The sequence below is a fragment of the Balaenoptera borealis genome (assembly GCF_965194805.1).
Source record: "Balaenoptera borealis genome assembly, chromosome: 3".
Classification (NCBI taxonomy): domain Eukaryota; kingdom Metazoa; phylum Chordata; class Mammalia; order Artiodactyla; family Balaenopteridae; genus Balaenoptera; species Balaenoptera borealis.
Genome location: NC_138866.1, coordinates 4,422,590 through 4,440,417, shown reverse-complemented (window position 1 = coordinate 4,440,417; position 17,828 = coordinate 4,422,590). Strand labels below are relative to the sequence as shown.

At 58.5% G+C, this 17,828-nt stretch overlaps 1 protein-coding gene and 1 pseudogene across 3 annotated transcripts; both read right to left on the bottom strand.

Annotated features, from left to right (window-relative positions):
* Positions 1-3,952: 3,952 nt before the first annotated feature.
* Positions 3,953-17,827, bottom strand: SLC25A29 (solute carrier family 25 member 29). Of its 2 annotated transcripts, none has more exons than XM_082385858.1 (4): positions 17,416-17,827; positions 11,751-11,794; positions 6,246-6,329; positions 3,953-5,928 (listed from the first exon to the last, which is right to left on the bottom strand). In XM_082385858.1, exons 1-4 carry the CDS (start codon positions 17,810-17,812, stop codon positions 5,179-5,181), a joined length of 1,275 nt encoding a protein of 424 aa, XP_082241984.1. In that variant the 5' UTR covers positions 17,813-17,827; the 3' UTR covers positions 3,953-5,178. The 2 variants fall into 2 exon arrangements, with proteins under 2 accessions (XP_082241984.1, XP_082241985.1); XM_082385859.1 differs by lacking the exon at positions 17,416-17,827 and adding an exon at positions 12,368-15,432.
* Positions 9,301-11,744, bottom strand: LOC309625813 (small nuclear ribonucleoprotein E pseudogene; annotated as a pseudogene). The gene has a single exon. The product of its transcript is annotated as a small nuclear ribonucleoprotein E pseudogene (transcript).
* Position 17,828: the final 1 nt, after the last annotated feature.

The window sequence follows — 17,828 nt, the reverse complement described above, 5'->3', positions numbered from 1 at the left end:
CGGCCCCAGGAGGCCTGGCCACCTTAGCTGAAGTCAGGACCTGTATCGGGAGGGCAGGAGACGCTGAGGCTTCAGTGAGGGGGGCGTGGGAGCCCCCCAGGCCAGCGCTGCTTTGTCTCCCTCACCCTCCTTCCGTGGGCCAGGGGGCTGGGCTCCTCATCGTCCCTTTCCCCCCCCCCCCGACTCTGAGCCCCGCTCTGCTGCAGTCACCCCATTCTAGTGCCAGGTCACTTGCTCCCCACCACCCCTGGTGACCTCAGCATCTGTCCTAGGATGGTCCACCCCCGTCTGGCCTGTCTGTTCCTTGGCTTCTTCCTCCTGATGACCCCGCCCCTGAATGCCACTGCCATGGCTGCCCCCAAATTGCCTTGTCTTCACTGACACCCGCCCCCTCCAGTCCGTCCCTGGGCGTCCTGCTCTCTGATTGCCACTCCTGCCTCTCAGCCCGCAGGCTGCCAGCAGATCACCTGTCGCCATTCGGCCACTCAACCCCATGTCCCGGCTTCACTCTCTCCTGCGTCCTTGCCTTCCCTCCGTCTGCATAGGCTCAGCTCCCAGCAGCCTTAGCTAGTGTGCCCTGGTCACGGTGGACGCTGCCTCCCCCAGGGAGCCCGGGCGGGTGCCATGAGGTCAGGGTCTGGGCACCAACGCAGCAAGGGAGTTGAGACCAAGGCTCACACAGAGTGGGTGCTGGCCTGTCCCAGGCTCCTCTGCTACTTGAACTGCCACTCCAACCGCAGAACTTGACGAGTCGGCCACCAGGAGTCGGTGGGGCCGGTAGGGTGGGAGCCCAGGCCGATCCTGGCTCTTGTGAAGCTCCCGCCGGTGGGTGGAGGACGGCCGGTCGCCGTGAGGGCTGTGGGCCCATAGGACCTGCGGCTCTGGCCTTGTGACCCTGGACAGGGCCACCCCCCTCCGCTGGTGTCCTCTGTTGGGCTCTTGGGAGCATTAAAGGGGGGGGTGTGTGCAAAGGGCTGATCTGTTGTTCCTGCAGTCACAAGAACCCGCCCCCCATGGGGGAGCCATGAAGGCCCCAGCTCTGTGTGGGGCGAGGGGCTTTTGACCAGGAGAAATGATTAAATAAGTGAAGGCGGGCCAGGTCAGGCCAGTGAGGACAATGTCAGGAGGAGGGGCATGCTTTGTCCACTCCCTGTGCCTGGGGCCCAAAGGGATAAAAAAGGAAAAGGAGAGAGGCGTTGAGGGGGCACGGGGAGGAGGTTGCACTTCCCCACAGCTGGCCTCCCGTGCTGCAGAAATCGGGGAAGACGGTTTGGTGGGTTGACTTGGGGTTTCCCTCAGACTGCATGGGGGCTTCACCTGTCTCCCTTCATTCCCCTGTGGCCCCACCCACCTGCCGCTGGCACCCTCCCTTCCCAGCCTGGAACTGCCCTTCGGCTCAGATGCCCCCACCCAGGCTTGCCTCCTCTTGCCCAGTGTAGCCCACTCACCTCACAGCCTCCTGGGGGGTCTTTAAGGCATGACTCAGATCACCCCCCACCCCAGGCAAAACCTGCCAGCTCCTTACCGGGTCGTGATGCATTTGGCTACAAATGACAGAGGAACCAAGGAAGAGTGTGTGACTGGCCTTCCCCAGGCCAGGCTGGCTCGGTGGCCCACCAAGGCCACGGGGCCAGCTCTATCCCCACTGCCCCTGCAGGCATCCTGTCCCCATTTCATCCGTAAAAGGGGGCATGGTCAGAGGGCAAGGGGTGTGTCACAGCCGCGTGTGTCCCTTTCACAAAGCTTTCTCAGAAGCCCCAGCCACAGCTTTCATCTCACTGGCAGGATCTGGGACCCATGGCCACCTCTAGCTGCAAGGGAGTCTGGAAAGGTGGTTTTTCCGGACAGGACACACTGAAGCACGGAACAAACTGGGATTCTAGGCACGTGGGCGCGCCTGCCATGTCGCCCTTCCTTCCCGTCCGCCCTCCCAGGCCTTGGCCACATCTGCCCCCGCAGCTCCAGCCCCACTGTCCCTCTGAGGCCTGGTCAGCTGTTGCCCCTCCTCCGACTGTTCAGCTGTCTCCGCCTAGTTACTGTGCCAAGCGTAGCTGAAAGAATAAAGTAAGGAACGTTGAATTGAGTCCCCTGAACAGACATGTTGAGGTCCTCACCCCAGGTGCCTGTGAATGTGACCTTATTTGGAAACGGTCTTTGCAGGTGTTATTAGTTAGGTCATCCAGGAGTTAGGTGGGCCCTTAAGCCAACGCCTGGTGTCCTTATAAAAAGAGAAGACAGGGAATTCCCTGGCCGTCCAGTGGTTAGGATGCCCGCTTTCACTGCTGGGGACCCGCATTCAATCCCTGGTTGGGGAATTAAGATCCTGCAAGGCGCGCGGTTCCGGGGTGGGGCTGGGGAGAGAAGACGGAGACCCACAGGGGAAAAGGGCACATGAAGATGGAGGCAGACACTGGAGCAATGTGCTTACAAGCCAAGGATTGCTGGCCACCAGGTGCTGGAAGAGGCCAGGAAAGATTCTCCCTCAGAACCTCCAGAAGGAAGCAACACTGTTGACACCTGAATTTCACACTTCTGGCCTCCAGAACTTAAGAGAATAAATGTCTGTTGTTTTAGCCACACAATCTGTGGGCCGTTGTTATGGCAGCCCTGGGAAACTGCTACAATCTCCAAGATAATTGTCAACTGAAAAAAGCAAAGAACAGAACGGTCAGTACCTGGGCCGTGCTTTGCGGGAGTGTGGATGTTCCCGCGTGCTGGGACTCGCCTGGGACGCGCCGGGAGGTCCTCCAGGAGCCGGGAGGGGTGCACGGCTGCCAGGAGGCGGGGACCCAGTTTTTCTCTTCGCAGCATAGCCTGGGTTCCGTTTGCATTTTTTACTTTGTACCATGTTAATATAGTATTCATTGCAAATAAAACAAGTAAAAATTCAAATCAGGGAGAAAATAAAATGTCAAAAAATCCATACAAACCCTACACCTCTTCCAACCCCTCCTCCCGCCTGAGTTTTTGGTAACGTTTAACCAACGCAGCATGGGCAGGAGTGGGGGACCCTGGGCTTTAGCAATTGCCTGGTTTCTTTCAGAGGAAAGAGAAGTGAGAGAGAGGCCAGAGGAACCTCACTGGGGAAGGAGCTGCTGCCTGGGACCTGGGGGTCAGGGGGAACACCGCTGGGTTAACAGAGCCTGTGACGTGTCTGAGGACACCCTGCCCGGGGTCACCAGCCCCTTCCCGCCCTCCTGTCCCTGGAAGCTGCAGACAAGCCTGACGTCACAGGCTGATGCTGGGGATTCAACGGGCTGTGAAGGCACAGGAGAGCTGAGCCCCTCCTGGAGCGGAAGCTGGGCCCTCTCTCCTGCCCTCCTCTGCAGGCGGGTGGGGGCTTCTGGCTCAGCAGTTGGAAGGAGAGTCCAGGCTGGTAGCTGTGGAGACTCAGCGTGTCCAGGATTGACTGCAGGAGGCTGGGCAGAAGTGGGGGTGAGCAGACATGAAGACACTCCTTTGGCAAGCAAGGCTTCCTCCAGGAAGCCCTCTTGGACCACTTAGGTTGGGCTAGGTCTAACCTCAGAGGGACAGGTCCATTCGCCCTTCAGAGCTCCACTCAGACCTCCCCTCCTCCGGGAGGCCGAGTCTGGCCTCAGCTAGTGTCCCCTGAGCCCGCCCACCTCAGTACTTCCAGAGAGCTCCTAGCACACGTCGCCTGCCCTGCCCAGCTGGAGGATGGGCGGGGACCAGGCCTCCCATCACCGGGTCACAAGAGACATGGAGAAGCGCTTGCTTCCTGGCTGAGACCGTGCTCAGCATGTTTTTGAGCTATACTCCCTTAATCCTCACGCCTCCGTTAGCCCCATTTTGTAGATGAGGAAACCGAGGGTCTGGAGGTACCCCGTAGCTGGCCCAGGTCATGCAGACCACCACCATGCTGGCCCCTCTGACTCCAGTGTCGGGGTGGGACTGAGACCTCTTCCTCTATGATACACAAAGCCCCATCGTCTTAAAAAAACACAGAACACTTTATTCCCTTGGCGGTTTCTGTACAACAATGATGCCACATGTACAAGGTGGGAGTCCTGTCCTTCCTTGAGCACAGCCTGCCTCCTGGGAGAGCTGATCACTTTGCCCAAGAGGCTGAGCGCCACTCGGGGCAAAGGAGGCCACAGTCACCTCCAGCTTGTGCAAAAGAATCCTCCTCCCCGCCCATTCTCACGGCCATGATGTACCGGATGCGCCCAGCTGCCCTGAGCTCACACCACAGCCCTGCTTCTAGTGACAGCCCCGGCAGCGCGGGCTCAGATGCCCTTCGGCCTGGAGGGGCCCAAGCTGGCGGTACCTGTGCCCACTCACAGGCCCTGCGAGGATTCACAGGGACACGAAGCATTGAGATTGCCTGGGAAAGACACCATTTCCTGGGGAACCCTGGTGTTGGTTGCCGGCCGTTGGTAGTGGGCCAGAGCCCCAGACATCCGCTGACCCACGTCCCCATTTTACAGATGGGCAGCCTGAAGCCCAGAGGGTGCAAAGACTTCTCCTTGCCATGGCTGTATTTAACTGTTGAGATCGCCCCTCCCACTGACCTGTGCCCGCTCCCCCACCCCAGCCCCTAGGCCAACACGGAGCTTCCAGAAGGTCTCATGGCTTCTTAGTGGTCCCCCAGATTACCCTCCAGTGGGAGCGTCAGGAGTAGGAGTATTCCCAGCCTTGCAGAGGATTCAGTTCTATGACACCAGAAGCCCCTGAGCTGCCTCTCTGTCCCTAACACAGACTGGACAGGTGAAGAAGTGTCCCGAGAGCTCTGCCAGGTGGAGGATTTGCAGCGTTAGCGAGTCGCTGGCAAGCTCACGGGTGGGTCATCAGAGACCCCATGGCGGTGTGGCTGGGATCCCAGGAAAGGGCTGGAGTGTTGGCTGGGTTTCTGGAAGACTCCAAGTAACAGTGCCAGGCTGGGCGCCGCAGGGGCATCATTTCTGAGCTTCCGGACTGTACAACGTGGGTATGAGGATCCCCATTTCACAGAGGAGAAAACCGAGGATGTCAAATTTGTGGCCAGGGTCACCCAGCTGAGGCGTGGAATTCAACCCAGGTCTGATGGAGTCACAGCCCACGGGGTCTGGGCGTCCGGTGCAGGGTGGTCGGTGCCGGGGGCCCAATTTATGTCTAGGCTGCGTTTTGGAAAAGCGGCCCCGGGAGAGCTCGGGCCCTCGGGTGCCGGGGGCCCGGGCGTCACAGGCTGGAGGGCTGGGCCAAGGCGGGCCCCGCCGGAGCGGCGGGCACGGCGTCGCCCTCGGGCCGGGCCTCCTCGCCGCGCGCGTAGCTGAGCACCACGGTGACGGTGGCGAAGGTGGCGGCGTTGACGGGGAAGGCGCGCAGCAGCGTGGAGGCCAGCCCGCGCGTGAAGACGCGCCAGCCCTCGGCGCGGTAGCTCTGGCGCACGCAGTCGACGATGCCCCGGTAGCGTGGGGCGCCCCGCAGCCCGTCAGCCTGCAGCCGCGACTTGACCACGTCCAAGGGGTAGGTGGAGAGCCAGGACGCGATGCCCGACGTGCCGCCCGCCAGCAGCAGCTTGGGCACCAGCAGGCGGTCGCCCGGCTCGCAGCCCAGCGCGCGCGTCAGCACGTCGTAGGTGAGGAAGTAGACGCCGAAGCTGGGGGTCTCGCGCAGCAGCGTGGACACCATGCCCCGGTTGACGCCGCGCAGGCCCTCCCGCCGGTAGACCTGCGCCAGGCAGTCCACGGGGCCGCGGTACGTGCGGGCCGGCCCCGCCTCCTGCAGCTGCAGCCGCGTCTTGGCCAGCTCCATGGGGCAGCAGATGACGCACTGGATGGCGCCCGCCGCCGCGCCCGCCAGGAACTGGTTCAGCGGCGAGTCCCGGCCCAGGGCCCGGAGGGTGTTGCCCTGCACGCCGAACACCAGCGCGTTGATGAAGGTGAGGCCCAGGAGGGGCGAGCCCAGGCCGCGGTACAGGCCCAGCACCTGCGGGGCGCACAGAGACGCGTCAGGGGCGCTCCCGCTTGGAGTCCGGGGTTGCCCAAGCCCACCTCTCCAGGGACCCTCCATGCAGCTGGCGGCTGCCCCGGCCCACCCTAGCGGTACACGAGGATCAAGCAGAATTTTAATAGAACCGAAGCCCTCAATCTGAGAGGCCTGGGCACTTGCACCCTGCCATTCGCAAAGCCTGGATTTGCCCAAGAGTTGCCCCGAAGCCTCTTTTTCCAGCTCTGTGGTCTGGGGACGGCAGCATCCCAGAGGCTGGTTCCCCGCCACACCCCCACCGGCCCCAGGCCACTCACGCTTTCCTGCTTGATGATGGCCTGGAAGCAGTGCAAGGTCCCTCGGTACTGGGGCTTCTCCGAGCTCTGGACCTGGAGCCGCACCTGGAAGGAGGGGCCCAGTGAAAGGCGGGCTAGTGGAGCCAGATCACCCAGCTCCCCGGGGCCAGCACTCAGGACACCCGGGGAGGCTCTCTCCAGGAGGCCCAAGGCCAGACCCAGAAGGCAGGGAGCCAAGGAGCTTTCTGTGGCTTTAGGAGTTCCAGGGTGGGGCAGGGTTGGGCGTCTGTGCCTCTTTAGGGAAGGCTATCAGTGGGCAGTCACGGAGACAGCTAGCTGCAGAGGGGCAGGGGTCCTCAAGACCCCTGCTTCACCATCTCTGCACCATGTACTGACAGTGGGGCAGGAGACATCTCTCGAGACCTCCCCACCCTCCCGGTAGCAAATCGTGGCCGATGCCAAAGGGGCTCAGGATCTAACATCCCACCACACGCTCCCTTCATCAGGGGCTGGCAGCGCGCAATGGGCACTAAAAGTGAGGAGCCTCGGGCCTTGTGGGCCTTCTGCTTGGTTTCTGCCAGTGTCCCCCGGTGAGGGCAGTGGTCATGAGTTAGTAAAGCAGTGGCAGGAGAGCAGCTGACAGCCTCCTTGGGAACCGTGTCAGCAACTCTGGGGCCTGGGGGATCAGGCTGTGCTGCCCTTGGAGCCCAGCGGGCCAGAACCTCACTGTGAAAGCGTTCTTTCTTGACCGAGAGCTTATCTCTGTCCTTGATACGCGGGCCCCACAGTGCGGAGCAGGAGCACATTTCCTGAACTCCAAATCCGTGTCACGCGGGTCGGGGTGAGCTAGGTTAGGTCCCATTCCGGGAGCTGGTCTCCAGCTCTGACTCAGAGATTATCACCATTACAGGCATAATCACTGGCCGAAGTGGGTTTGGTCACTCCCATTTCAAAGGTGGGAAGACTGAGGCTCAGAGATGTTTTGCAACTCGGTCAAGGCTGTCCACTCCAGGGACATGAGTGGCTGTGTTGGTCGGGGCCAGGGTGGGGTAGGGGTGCTGGCGAATGCACTTACAGGAAATGTTTTATAAGGAAAAAAAGAATACCATCTCGGCACACGAGGACCTCAACCAACAGCTGGCAGCCACTGCTCTGAGAGGCAGCTGACCACCGAGGGCACCCTGCGACGTTCACCCCAGCACCCCTCCCTGCCCTGGCTGCCAGCTCAGAGGAGAAAAGCACCACCACTCGATAAACTTGGAGAACATATTAACACCACGAGCTCTGTCTCAGGTTGTTTCTGTGATGGGAGGCTCTTCATTTTCCCTTCAATGTTCTGGGGTCTCTGGGGGACTGTCTCTTCCTCCTGTGGTCCCCCGACACTGGCACCAAGAGGGCTGTGTCAGCAGACATGATGTGAAACGGAGCTGTTCCCTCCGTGGGTTGGACTTTCAGACACCCCGGCGGAGTCTTTTAAGTCTTGACAGGATCTCATTTGAGGACTGACGGGCCCACCCCGGGAAAAGTGGTCATTCGCACACAAGCCCCAGAGGCTCCCAGCTCCCCGACAGGGCTGGGAGACCCCACATGAAGACTCCCTGATCCAGAGGGGCCTGATTTTTCTCAGCCAGCCCCCAGGGCTCCCACCCCAGGATCTGGGCTGGGCCCAAGCTCACCTCACACCCTCCCTGTCCCTAGCTGGGGAGGGAACTCTGGGGGATGGGGGGTGGGGAGGGGCGTGGTGGGGTGGGGTCCAGGCCCAGGGTCTGATTGGGGGGGGCGAGGGGGGACGACAGAGAAGAGAAGCGTTGGGTTCACCTGGTCTGTACTTACTAGCGCTCTCCGGGGTGAGGCTTACGCTCATCTACAACAAAGTTACATTTTGCTATGGATGGAGACAGCCCCTAGCTCAGAAAGTAAAGGCGGTTAAAGCAACACAAAATTTCAACATCACATCCAGGCAGGGACCCCCGAGGCCAGCCCCCAGCCTCCCCACCCCCTCCCCTGCCCGGGCCGGCTGTTCCCTGGTGAAAGAGGGCTCGGACTTGGTGTCCCTGGTCAGTGTCACATCCAGTGACACAGGACAGAAAATGGCCTTCCCACAGAAACATGTGTGAAGGTGGTGTGTCTGTGGACAGCGGCTGCGGTTCTGGGTGCAACAGAGGAAAACCAAACTTTGGACTCAGATTTCAGATCCAAAGACCTGGAGGCACAAACTGCCAATGTCGCGGCCATAAGACAGCGTGGACAGACATGGAACACGGGCGTCCCTGCACGCGTTCCGGAGCCCAGGTCCAAGTTCATGAGGTTCAAGAAGAGGTAAAACAGACCACGGATGAGAAGTTAGGATGGTGGCCGCCTGGAAAAGGGGAGGGCGGAGGTGTTAGGAGAGGAGGGGGGCTTCGGGGGGACCGGCCTCGTTTCTTCTCCCAGGTGTGTGCTTCACGGTGATTCATAGATTCGTACACGGAGCGCGTGTGCACATTTCTCCGTGTGTGACACTTCAATTAAAATAACCACCGCAGAGCTATGAAGTAAATCCCACCTTTACCAGAAGCAAGCAATATATATATGGGCCTGGGTACATGTCTGTTTTTTGGTAGAAATCATTAACAAGGTTTGGGGGAAAGGTTACATTAAGGACTGTTGTTTTTTGTTTTTGTTTCTGTTTTCTTTTTAGTTTATATATCTCTGTTATGGTGAACATTTTTTATGACCTACATTACTTTTGTAATAGAAAGCCGACCAAAAAAACGTGTATGTAGCCGATGATTAAAAGACATTAAAAAAAAATCACATTTCCCAATTTTCTTTGACTGAGAATGCTTAAACTTTTATAATGGAAAACAGTCAGTAAAAAAAAAAAAAAAAGGCCATTGGTGATATAGCATTAAATCAAACCAAATGAGTGTCTCTAGCATCAGCACAATTTAATAGTATCTGAGCCCATGGATGGGACAAGAGTGTCAGTGGTGATTGCTGGGGGTGGGTTTTCTCCCCCTTCAGAATAAAAAGCTTGGCTTTTTTTTTTTTTTAGAAGGAAACAATGTAAATATTTTAATAAAAACAATCCCACAGCATTTATTGTCATCTGGTAGTAACATAAAGGTGAGCAAAACAATATGAATAAATGCTTTAGAACTACACTTCTAACAAAGGACACCTAAAAAAACTGCATTGCCTTCTCTACAATTTCTCACTTCATTGATCATTTCTGGTTGGAGACACTTTCAAGCACAGTAATGTTATCTCCTTTTAGCGTGATCTGACTCAGTTGTTTTCTTGACTTTGTTTTAGAACGAATCTCTTCTGCATCATCTAATACGAGGTTCATATACTCATCAAAACCGATGATACAGCCCTCTATCCGCATATTCACTTGCTCATAAAGTCACACCTGAATCCGAGATCTATTTTGCAAGCATCTGAAGATGAGATCGATGGGCTGCACCATCACCTTCTGCACCTTCTGGCCCTGGCCCTGGTACGCCATGGTGGAAGCTCACAAAGGCCACACTATCCCGCACACCAAAAGCTTGGCTTTTTAAAGACAGCTTTGCCCAGATGTGATGCCGCTGGGCCACGGTGGCAAAAACACAGTTCCAAATGGATGTCCTCAAAGCCCACCCTCCAGGTGCCAGGTAAGGTGGGGGGACAGGGATGTCCCGGGGGCAGGAACCCAGTGGGGCAGAGGTTCCCGTGCTCAAATTACTGCCGGGGGTGCGGGTCATGGCTTAGGAGATCCGAGGGAGCTCGAGACGCCAGAGCAAAGTGCCCCCCAGCCTGGGGGGGCCTGACTGCGGGGCCGGGGGCGGGGAGCTGCAGAAGGCCTGGCCAGGCCTGGCTGAGTCCTAGCTCAAAGAGGCCTCTGCAAAGCTGGGCTGAAGAAGTGAATCGGAGACGCTTCCTGGCTGGATGCAGCTCTGACAGGCATTCACGACACATGAACACGCGACAGAAACACAGCATGACGTGGACCCCGCCTGGCTGTCCTGGGCTGCTCTGGCCCGTGGGCAGGCTCCGGGCGGGGGGGGCAGCTGGGCAGGCTCCCCCAGCACCTCACTCTCCACAGGCCCGTATGAGGGCTCAGGGGCTGCTGAGTGGCCAGAAAGCCTGGCCTTTCTAACTCCTCCCCAGATTCGCTCAGAGTGGCTTGGAAGGAATTCCATGCCCTTCGGAACTAGCATTTCATCCAGCACAAACTACACTGTTGAGCACCGGGCCCAAAGGCCTCAGTAATCTTGCCAACCCCTCACTGTGCAGGTCAGAACAGCTGGCCCAGAGGTAAAGTGACTGGCCCACAGTCCCATGGCAGATCAGCCGGCAGAGGGCCCGGAGCTGCACAAGGCCCAGGGACAGACATTTTTTTTTTTGCGGGGGGGGGGTGGACTTCGCTGAGTGGCTTGCGGGATCTGAGTTCCCCGACCAGAGATTGAACCTGGGCCCTCAGCAGTGAAAGCGGGGAGTCCTAACCACTGGACCACCAGGGAATTCCCGGGACAGACCTTTTTAAAGTCAGAGCCAGTGCATAAGGCAGGGCCCTCACGCCTGTGCTGGAGAAGATCCCTGCCCTAGTTCACAAGACCTGTTCTCAGCCCAGGAACACCTGGGTTCCCGAAAAAAGAGGCGACCGAGAGTCCTCTCAAACCCACCTAGGGATGCCGTCCTTGCCTGTGCTCTGCCCTCGCCCCCCTGGGAAGAGACGCCAGGTTCAGTGTTCACAGCGGGACACAAGGTCAGGCCTAGTGCCTGCTGCTGGCAGCTCACCGGGCTCCCAGGGGAAGCCGGCAAGGAAGGGTCCTGACTTGCCTATAGCTGAAGGACCAAGAAACCCCAGAAACGGGGGAAATCTTATTTGGCAATTTCCAACTGGGTATGCGGACTTCCTTGGTCTCCGCTGAGGCGTCGGAGAACCTGGGGCCCGACGGTGTGCCAAGGTGCGGGCTGGCGGAGGGGGAACTGGGCGCCAGCCCCGGGGCCATGCTCTGGAGCCACCAGCACCCTACAGGTGCACACCAGCCCTCGGGAAACGACTGCTCAGTTTCTCAGCCCTGATCACCACCGCTCTGTGAAGATCACGGTCACGGGAAAGGCTGACAAGGTTTGATTTTTCTGTATTTCTGTATTTTCTCTCTGAACTTTTTCAGGAAGCTGTCTGGAGGAGTTCTGCGTAAAGACAGGGTGGGTGTCCCTTGCTCTGGGTGGGAGGAAACCTGTCCTTCGGCCCCTCGGTCCCAGCTGGCCAAGCCCCAGGATGGACCTCCAAGTTCAGCCCCAGCTGGGAGACTGTAGGGACAAACCTGGGAGGAAAGGCTGACTCGGCCCGGTGGACAAGTGCCTCTCACCTGGGCAGTGGGGAGAAGAATCCTGACTCTACCTTCATTCTAGAACCTGTGGGAGGACCTTGGAAGGGCTCCTGAGGTGGTGCCCGGAAAGGGGGGTCCAGCCACCAGGACGCTGCAGGCCTCCCTCCAATGTCTGAGCCTCCACAAGGGCCTCAGAATAAAACCTCAACGAGAGACTCACCTTGACCGTGTCAAAGGGGTGTCCCACCAGCACACCTGCCACACCTGGAGGGAGAAAGGAGGACGTGTGACCCAGGTGCCTTGGAAACCGCAGCGTGGGGCACGGTTCTGGCAAGGACGTGCCTGGCACATCCCAGGAGCCCCTTAATCCTCCGCTTGAGGGTAAGTGAGGGTGACCGCCTCAAGGTCAGGCCAGGACCTGTCCAGCTCAAAGCTGGTGACTCTCCCTCCGCCCTGCTGCTCACCGCAGGTGACAAAAGAAGTTCCCCCTTGGGAGGCTGCACGTGCCATTTCTAAGATGCTCACATCACTGCAAATACCTGGCACGGTTGGGGGCTCCAGGGGCTCTGGACTTGGGGCCGGCCCCTCGCCCAGATGTGAATTTTCCCTCTGCCATTTACACCAGCTGGTCGAGCTCACAAAGAACTCGGTGTCTGGGAATCGCTCTCCTCGCCTGTACAGGTGTGAGGACCAACCTCCCCAGGGCCGCCCCTGGCCCCCGAAGTGCTGACCCAGGACCTGAGGCGTTCATGCTTGGTTATGTACCAGTCCAGGACCTGTCCGAATCCAGCCCCCCTCAGAGGACAAAGGCTCCCCTTCCAAATGGCCCACAAGCACCTGAGAGAGTCCTGCGTGCTGTGTGGGTTACAAACATCCCTGTGAATCGGGCAGTCTTGTTACTCTGCTTCATGGAAGAAGTGAGGCTCAGTGAGGTCGGGTAACTGCTGCACTGACTCCCATGCTTTCCTCCCTAGAATTTCACGTGTGTACATCTTACAGTTCTTCTTTTTTTTTGGCTATATTTAAATGTATAATTAAATATAGCAATTAAACAGGCTAACATTTGTTGAGTAACAAACAGTAACGTTTCTACCTTCTGGTTACCGTTCTTAGTTTTGTCCGTGTACCAACTCTCTTTCTTATATATGTAAAGAAAGGACCATTAGCCCGTTTTACAGATGAAGAAACTGAGGCATAGAAAAGTAATATGTCCATGCCACACAGCTAGGTAAGTGGTGGAGCCGAGATCTGGACCCAAACCTTCTGGCCCTGGAGCCGCCCTCCTTAATAACTCAGAGCTGGTTACCATGTTCGTGGATGCCCAGAAATCAACGGGAGTTATTACGCTTCTTCATAAATTGTATTTTTTAAAAAATTTATTTATTACTATTATTATTATTACTTTTTGGCCGCACCGCACAGCATGTGGGATCTTAGTTCCCCGACCAGGGATCGAACCCGTGCTCCCTGCACCAGAAGCATGGAGTCTTAACCACTGGACCGCCAGGGAATTCCCCCATAAATTGTATTTTTAATCCTTGTATAATGTCCTCATCTTGTTTAATGCTTCGGACCTTAAAATCCACTTTGTTTGATGTTAGCTTCGCCAATCCTGCTTTGTTTTTGGTCAGGTGTGTCTGGTATAGTTTTGTCCAGTTCCTAATTTTCAACCTTGTCTTACTGCTTTGTTTTAGTTGTTCCACAAACAATTTACAGCTGGGTTTTGGTTTCTACTCCGGCCTGCAGCAGTCTCAGATTTTGCCAAGACAAGAGATCTGACATGATTCCGTCTTATTTTATGGGCATGATCTAAGTACTTCCTTTCCTTTCCACATTTTTGCTGGTTCAGGCAAACTACTATTTATCCCCTTTCTGCTTGTTAATTTGTAAGTTCAGCTAAGAGTTACTTCTGCTTTTGAACACTCATAACGCTTATGTAGAAACAGGGTAAGAACCGTCCCCGCCATGGGGTGAGAGTAGGAGGCTCTCTCTGCCCTCTACTGCCCCCACCCTACCCCCAAGAGGGTTCTCACCCTGCCAGCTTCCACTGATTTTCACCTACAAACCCCACGAGACTCAGGGCTATTCCTTCTCGTCACCTCTCCCGCCAACTCGGGTCTCTACTCCGATCGTTGCAGCCTTTCTTGACTATGGCCCTCAGTTGTAACACACGGGAGACACGCCCTCTGAACTCCTGCTCATCTGCAAAATCTGTTTCTTTAATGCCATTAGGGCAAAACAGTCCTGTGCTCCGGTGAGGATTCCGGGCCAGGCCATTAAGGGCGGCAATGTCCCAGAATCTTCTGGTTTCCAGTGCTGCAGATGAGAAATCTGTTGTCAGCGTGTCTGTTCTCCTTTGTCAATAATTTATTTCTTCTATGAAGAAGCCAGCTTGTCTGTTCTCCTTTGTCAATAATTTATTTATTCTATGAAGAAGCCACTGAGATTTTTATCTGTAGATTTTGGGAATGTCACCAGGAGACACCAAGGGTGTGTCTTTTTTCTTTAAAGGAACCCAGCCTAGAGTTCCCCCAGCGCAGACCAGCCTTTTCCTGATCAGAGAAAATTTCCACTATTATCTATTCATCATATTCATCATCTCCAGACCTTTTTCTCCCTCTGGGACCCCTAACATTCACAGGTGGGTGAAAAGACACCCCAAGCCTGTCTTTCCCCTCGAGACTTCCACCTCTGTGTTTCTGGTCTTCGAGACACACTTTGTTTTTATCACTTGAGATCTACCTTCTTTTTCATTTCATGTTTTGAATTTTCTGAATTTGAAAAATCCTAGTTCTAGAACCTCCTTTCGTGGGCTGTAACTGGATCTCCTCGGGCTCTGGAAACCTAACACCGCCTGAGGTGTGTTGCCCGGCCTTCCTTCTCTCTCCAGCCGTGCCCCTGCAGCCAGGCCCAGCTGGGGCGGGGGGTCCCCTTCCTGTGGGCGGATGCCCCCCGCTTCTGGTCCCAGACTTGCCCAGGTGCCAGCAACAGCCTTCATCAGCCTCTGGGGTGGGAGAGGCGCCCCTCATCCCACCAAGGGCTCCGAGAGCAGGCAGCTGCATTCCCATTTTCTCCCTTGATTTGAGTGCCCTCAGGCGAGGGGCTGGCCCCCCTCACCCCAAACATCTCCATCCACAGAAACAAGAGTTGGCTATGGGCCTGCCTCCCTCAGGGCCCCCAGTCCCCCAGTCCCCCAAATCCTTATCCTTTTAACCTCCCAGTCACCCTGAGAGCCAGGAAGCCTGAGGGCCATCTCCCTGAGAGGGGCCTACATCACAGCAGCCAAAGTGGACCGTGTCTCCCAACTCCAAAGCCGGTGCCCACTGCCTTACGTTAAGCTGGCCTTTTAGGGGCAACCCCCATCCCATGACCCTCAAGGGCAGGAGGCGGGACCACTGTCCTGGAGGCACCTGGCAGAAGAAGTGGTGGGAAGGGACAACAGGATGACTGACCTGTCCCCCATATGCAGGGTCCCACTGCCTATGGTTGAATTTCTCTCCTCCCATCCATGCCTGGGGCAAGGGGACCCCCATTCAGAGCCCAAGGTCAGACCAGGAACTGACCCGCGGTGGAGGAGTGCAGGTGGGCATTGGGACCCTTCCACCCCGGGAGACTTCGGGGAAGCTGTCAATCAAGGTCCCACCCGCACCTCCCAGAAGGCAAAGTTGAACACATGGCCCACACCCAGCCAATCAGAGATGATGTACTGTCCTTCCTCCGGGGAATCTGAATCAAGAGGCACCCCAGCTGCGGAAAGGCAGCCTTCATCTGCCCTGAACCTCCAGGCCTTGAGGAGCTCAAACCCCAAGGAGCCAGGCAACCTCTGGGGGCCAGGCCCCAAGGTAGGGGCGCCACCTGCGCAAAGTTCCTGGGCGGCCCCTCTGCTCTGGCCAGGCCGTGCCAGGGGCCCGGAAGGCAGGCCTGGGACACAGTCAGGTCACTGTCCTGTGGGCCGGCCCCTAGCGCCCGTGAGGCTGGGGGAAGGGAAGAGCATGGCAGCCTCTCTCCACTTCTGAGGGCCTAGGTTTCTCCTGGGTCATGTATACCAGGAGAGGGTCTCTTCTACCCTCTCCCGTCTCCGCTCACACAGTGCGGGAGTAGGTGGGCACCACCAGCCCCAGGCTTCCACCTGGATCCAGGTAGGGCAGTCGGTTCGGGGGCCGTGGAGTACCTACAGCTCTCCAGGGTGCTGGGCCCTGGACAGGATCTCTCCCAGGTGGGCGTGGTGAGGATGGGCAGAAGGCATTCCAGGCAGGGTCCTGGGTGAGCAAGAGCCCAGAGTGACTTAACAAGTGTGTCTGGGGGGATGGGCCTGGCCTTAGGATGAGTGTTCCCACCCCAATCCCCGTGGATCCCAGAACGCCTGCGTGAATACAGAAGGAATCCTGCCCGTCTAGGGAAAGAACACACACTCCGCCCAGCGGAAAGGGGCTGGAAAGCGGTGTTGGCCCTGGGACTGAGCCACCATTGGGGGTGGGTAGAGAAGGGTCTGGGGCCCAGGAGGAGCCGGCGGCCTGGTGGCAGGACACTAGGGGAGGTCCCTCGAGGGGGATGGGAAGAGCAGAGAGTGGAATGGGGATGGGGGGAATTGAGAGCTGGGTCCACAGAGGCCAACCCCTCCTGTCTCCTCTGGCACCCTGGGCTGGGGAGAAATGCTCCCCAAATTACTGAAGGCTCTGGGGCCTGGAGGCCTGACTGGGTAACCGTCTGGGACACTTCCTGGGCACACCCCCTTCTCCACCAGCCTCCTCTCGTGCAGCACAGGAAGCTAGCACCGCACTGGTTTAAATACTAGACGCTCCTCTTCCTCCAGGGTGCCCACGGCTGGCAGGTAGCTGAGAGCTCTATTAAAGCCAACAGGGGCAGGTGCTGGAGAAGAGAAGCACCTGATGTCAGAGACTGGACGGGGCCTGGGGACACCCAGCCAGCCCTCTCCCCGTGAGGCAGAGCCCTGCCACTTCTGTCCACTCTGCTGAATTCCTGAGGGCTAAACCTGGCTCCCAGTGAATACCTGTTGAATACATTAACTCTACAAGTAAAAGCAGAGAAACTAAAGGCCAAAGAGGCAAGTGCAGAGCCCGACGCCCAACGGTCAGGCCACAGCAGAGCCCGTACGGCACACCGACTCAGGTCCTCCCGGGGACACAGGACCCCAGCGCCGCGCCCCGGCTTCGGTGACGGTGCCCCACGCCGGTGACACGCACGCGTGAGACCAAGGCCTCGCTCGCGCGGCGTGTCAGGCCCACTCTGCCAGCCGGGTGGAGTCTCACCCCCAACAGAACCACGTAGGAAGGGGGCGGGGCGCCAAAGCGCGACTCGGTGCCTGGGGTCTTGCCGGCGCCTTTCAGACCATCTCTCTAGGGCGTCGTCCAGCGGCCCCGGCCCCACCCACACGGCTACGGGAGAGGGGGTGGAGCCAGCTTCAAACTTTTTGGGTCGAGGGAGGGGACCCTGCTCCAGGTGGGCGCGGGCTGGGGGAGGGGGAGAGGCAAATGGGCTCGGGGCCTCGCCGTCCGCAGGCCTCGGGCGAGGAGGGCGGTGGGGCATCTTTCTGGCAGTCCCCTGGCAGCCACGGTACTGTCCCGGAGCGCCAGACCTCTCGTCCGAACGTGCCCTGAAGGACTTAAAAGACACCTGCCCTCGCGGACAGCGCGCTAGGCGCCCTCCCGGCTTGTCGTCAATTTCACGCCCACGAGAATCCCGTGAGACAAGAGCACTGCTAACGCATTTTACAGACGAGGAATCCCCAGCCCCAGGGTAAGCCACTGGGCCGAGAGCTCGCAGGTGCGCTGGCCTCCCAGCCCGGACGCCTCGCCCCGGCGGCCTGGCGGCCCGGCGTTCCCGGCCCCCGCACGCGCCCGGGCAGGACCCGCCCGCCTCCTTACCCCCAGCGCATCCAGCCAGAAAGTCGAGCGCCATTGCCGGGTCCTCGGTGAGGCCGCCCTTCCTCCTTGTCCTCTTTCTCTGGCCCCTCGCCGGGCTGGTCGCCGTCGAGGGCTCCCCCTGCCCTGCTTGGCCGGGACTCGGCCTGGCCGCCGCCTCCTGGCACGGAGCACCGCGCAGGCTGGGGTCTGGCGGCGGCGGCGGCGGCTCAGCGCGCGACTCCTCGCCGGGCGCACGCCCTTGCTGTCGTCCGCGCACCGCCCGTGGTCCCTCACCTCGGGCGGCGTGTCCCGCCCCTCGGACCTGCCGGCCGGGCTCGGGCGGGGCGCAGAGCTCAGCCAACGGGCGGGCGAGGCGCGGACAACACCCCGGGCCCTGCGCGCCGCCGCCGCGCTTCATTGGCTGGGCGGACCTG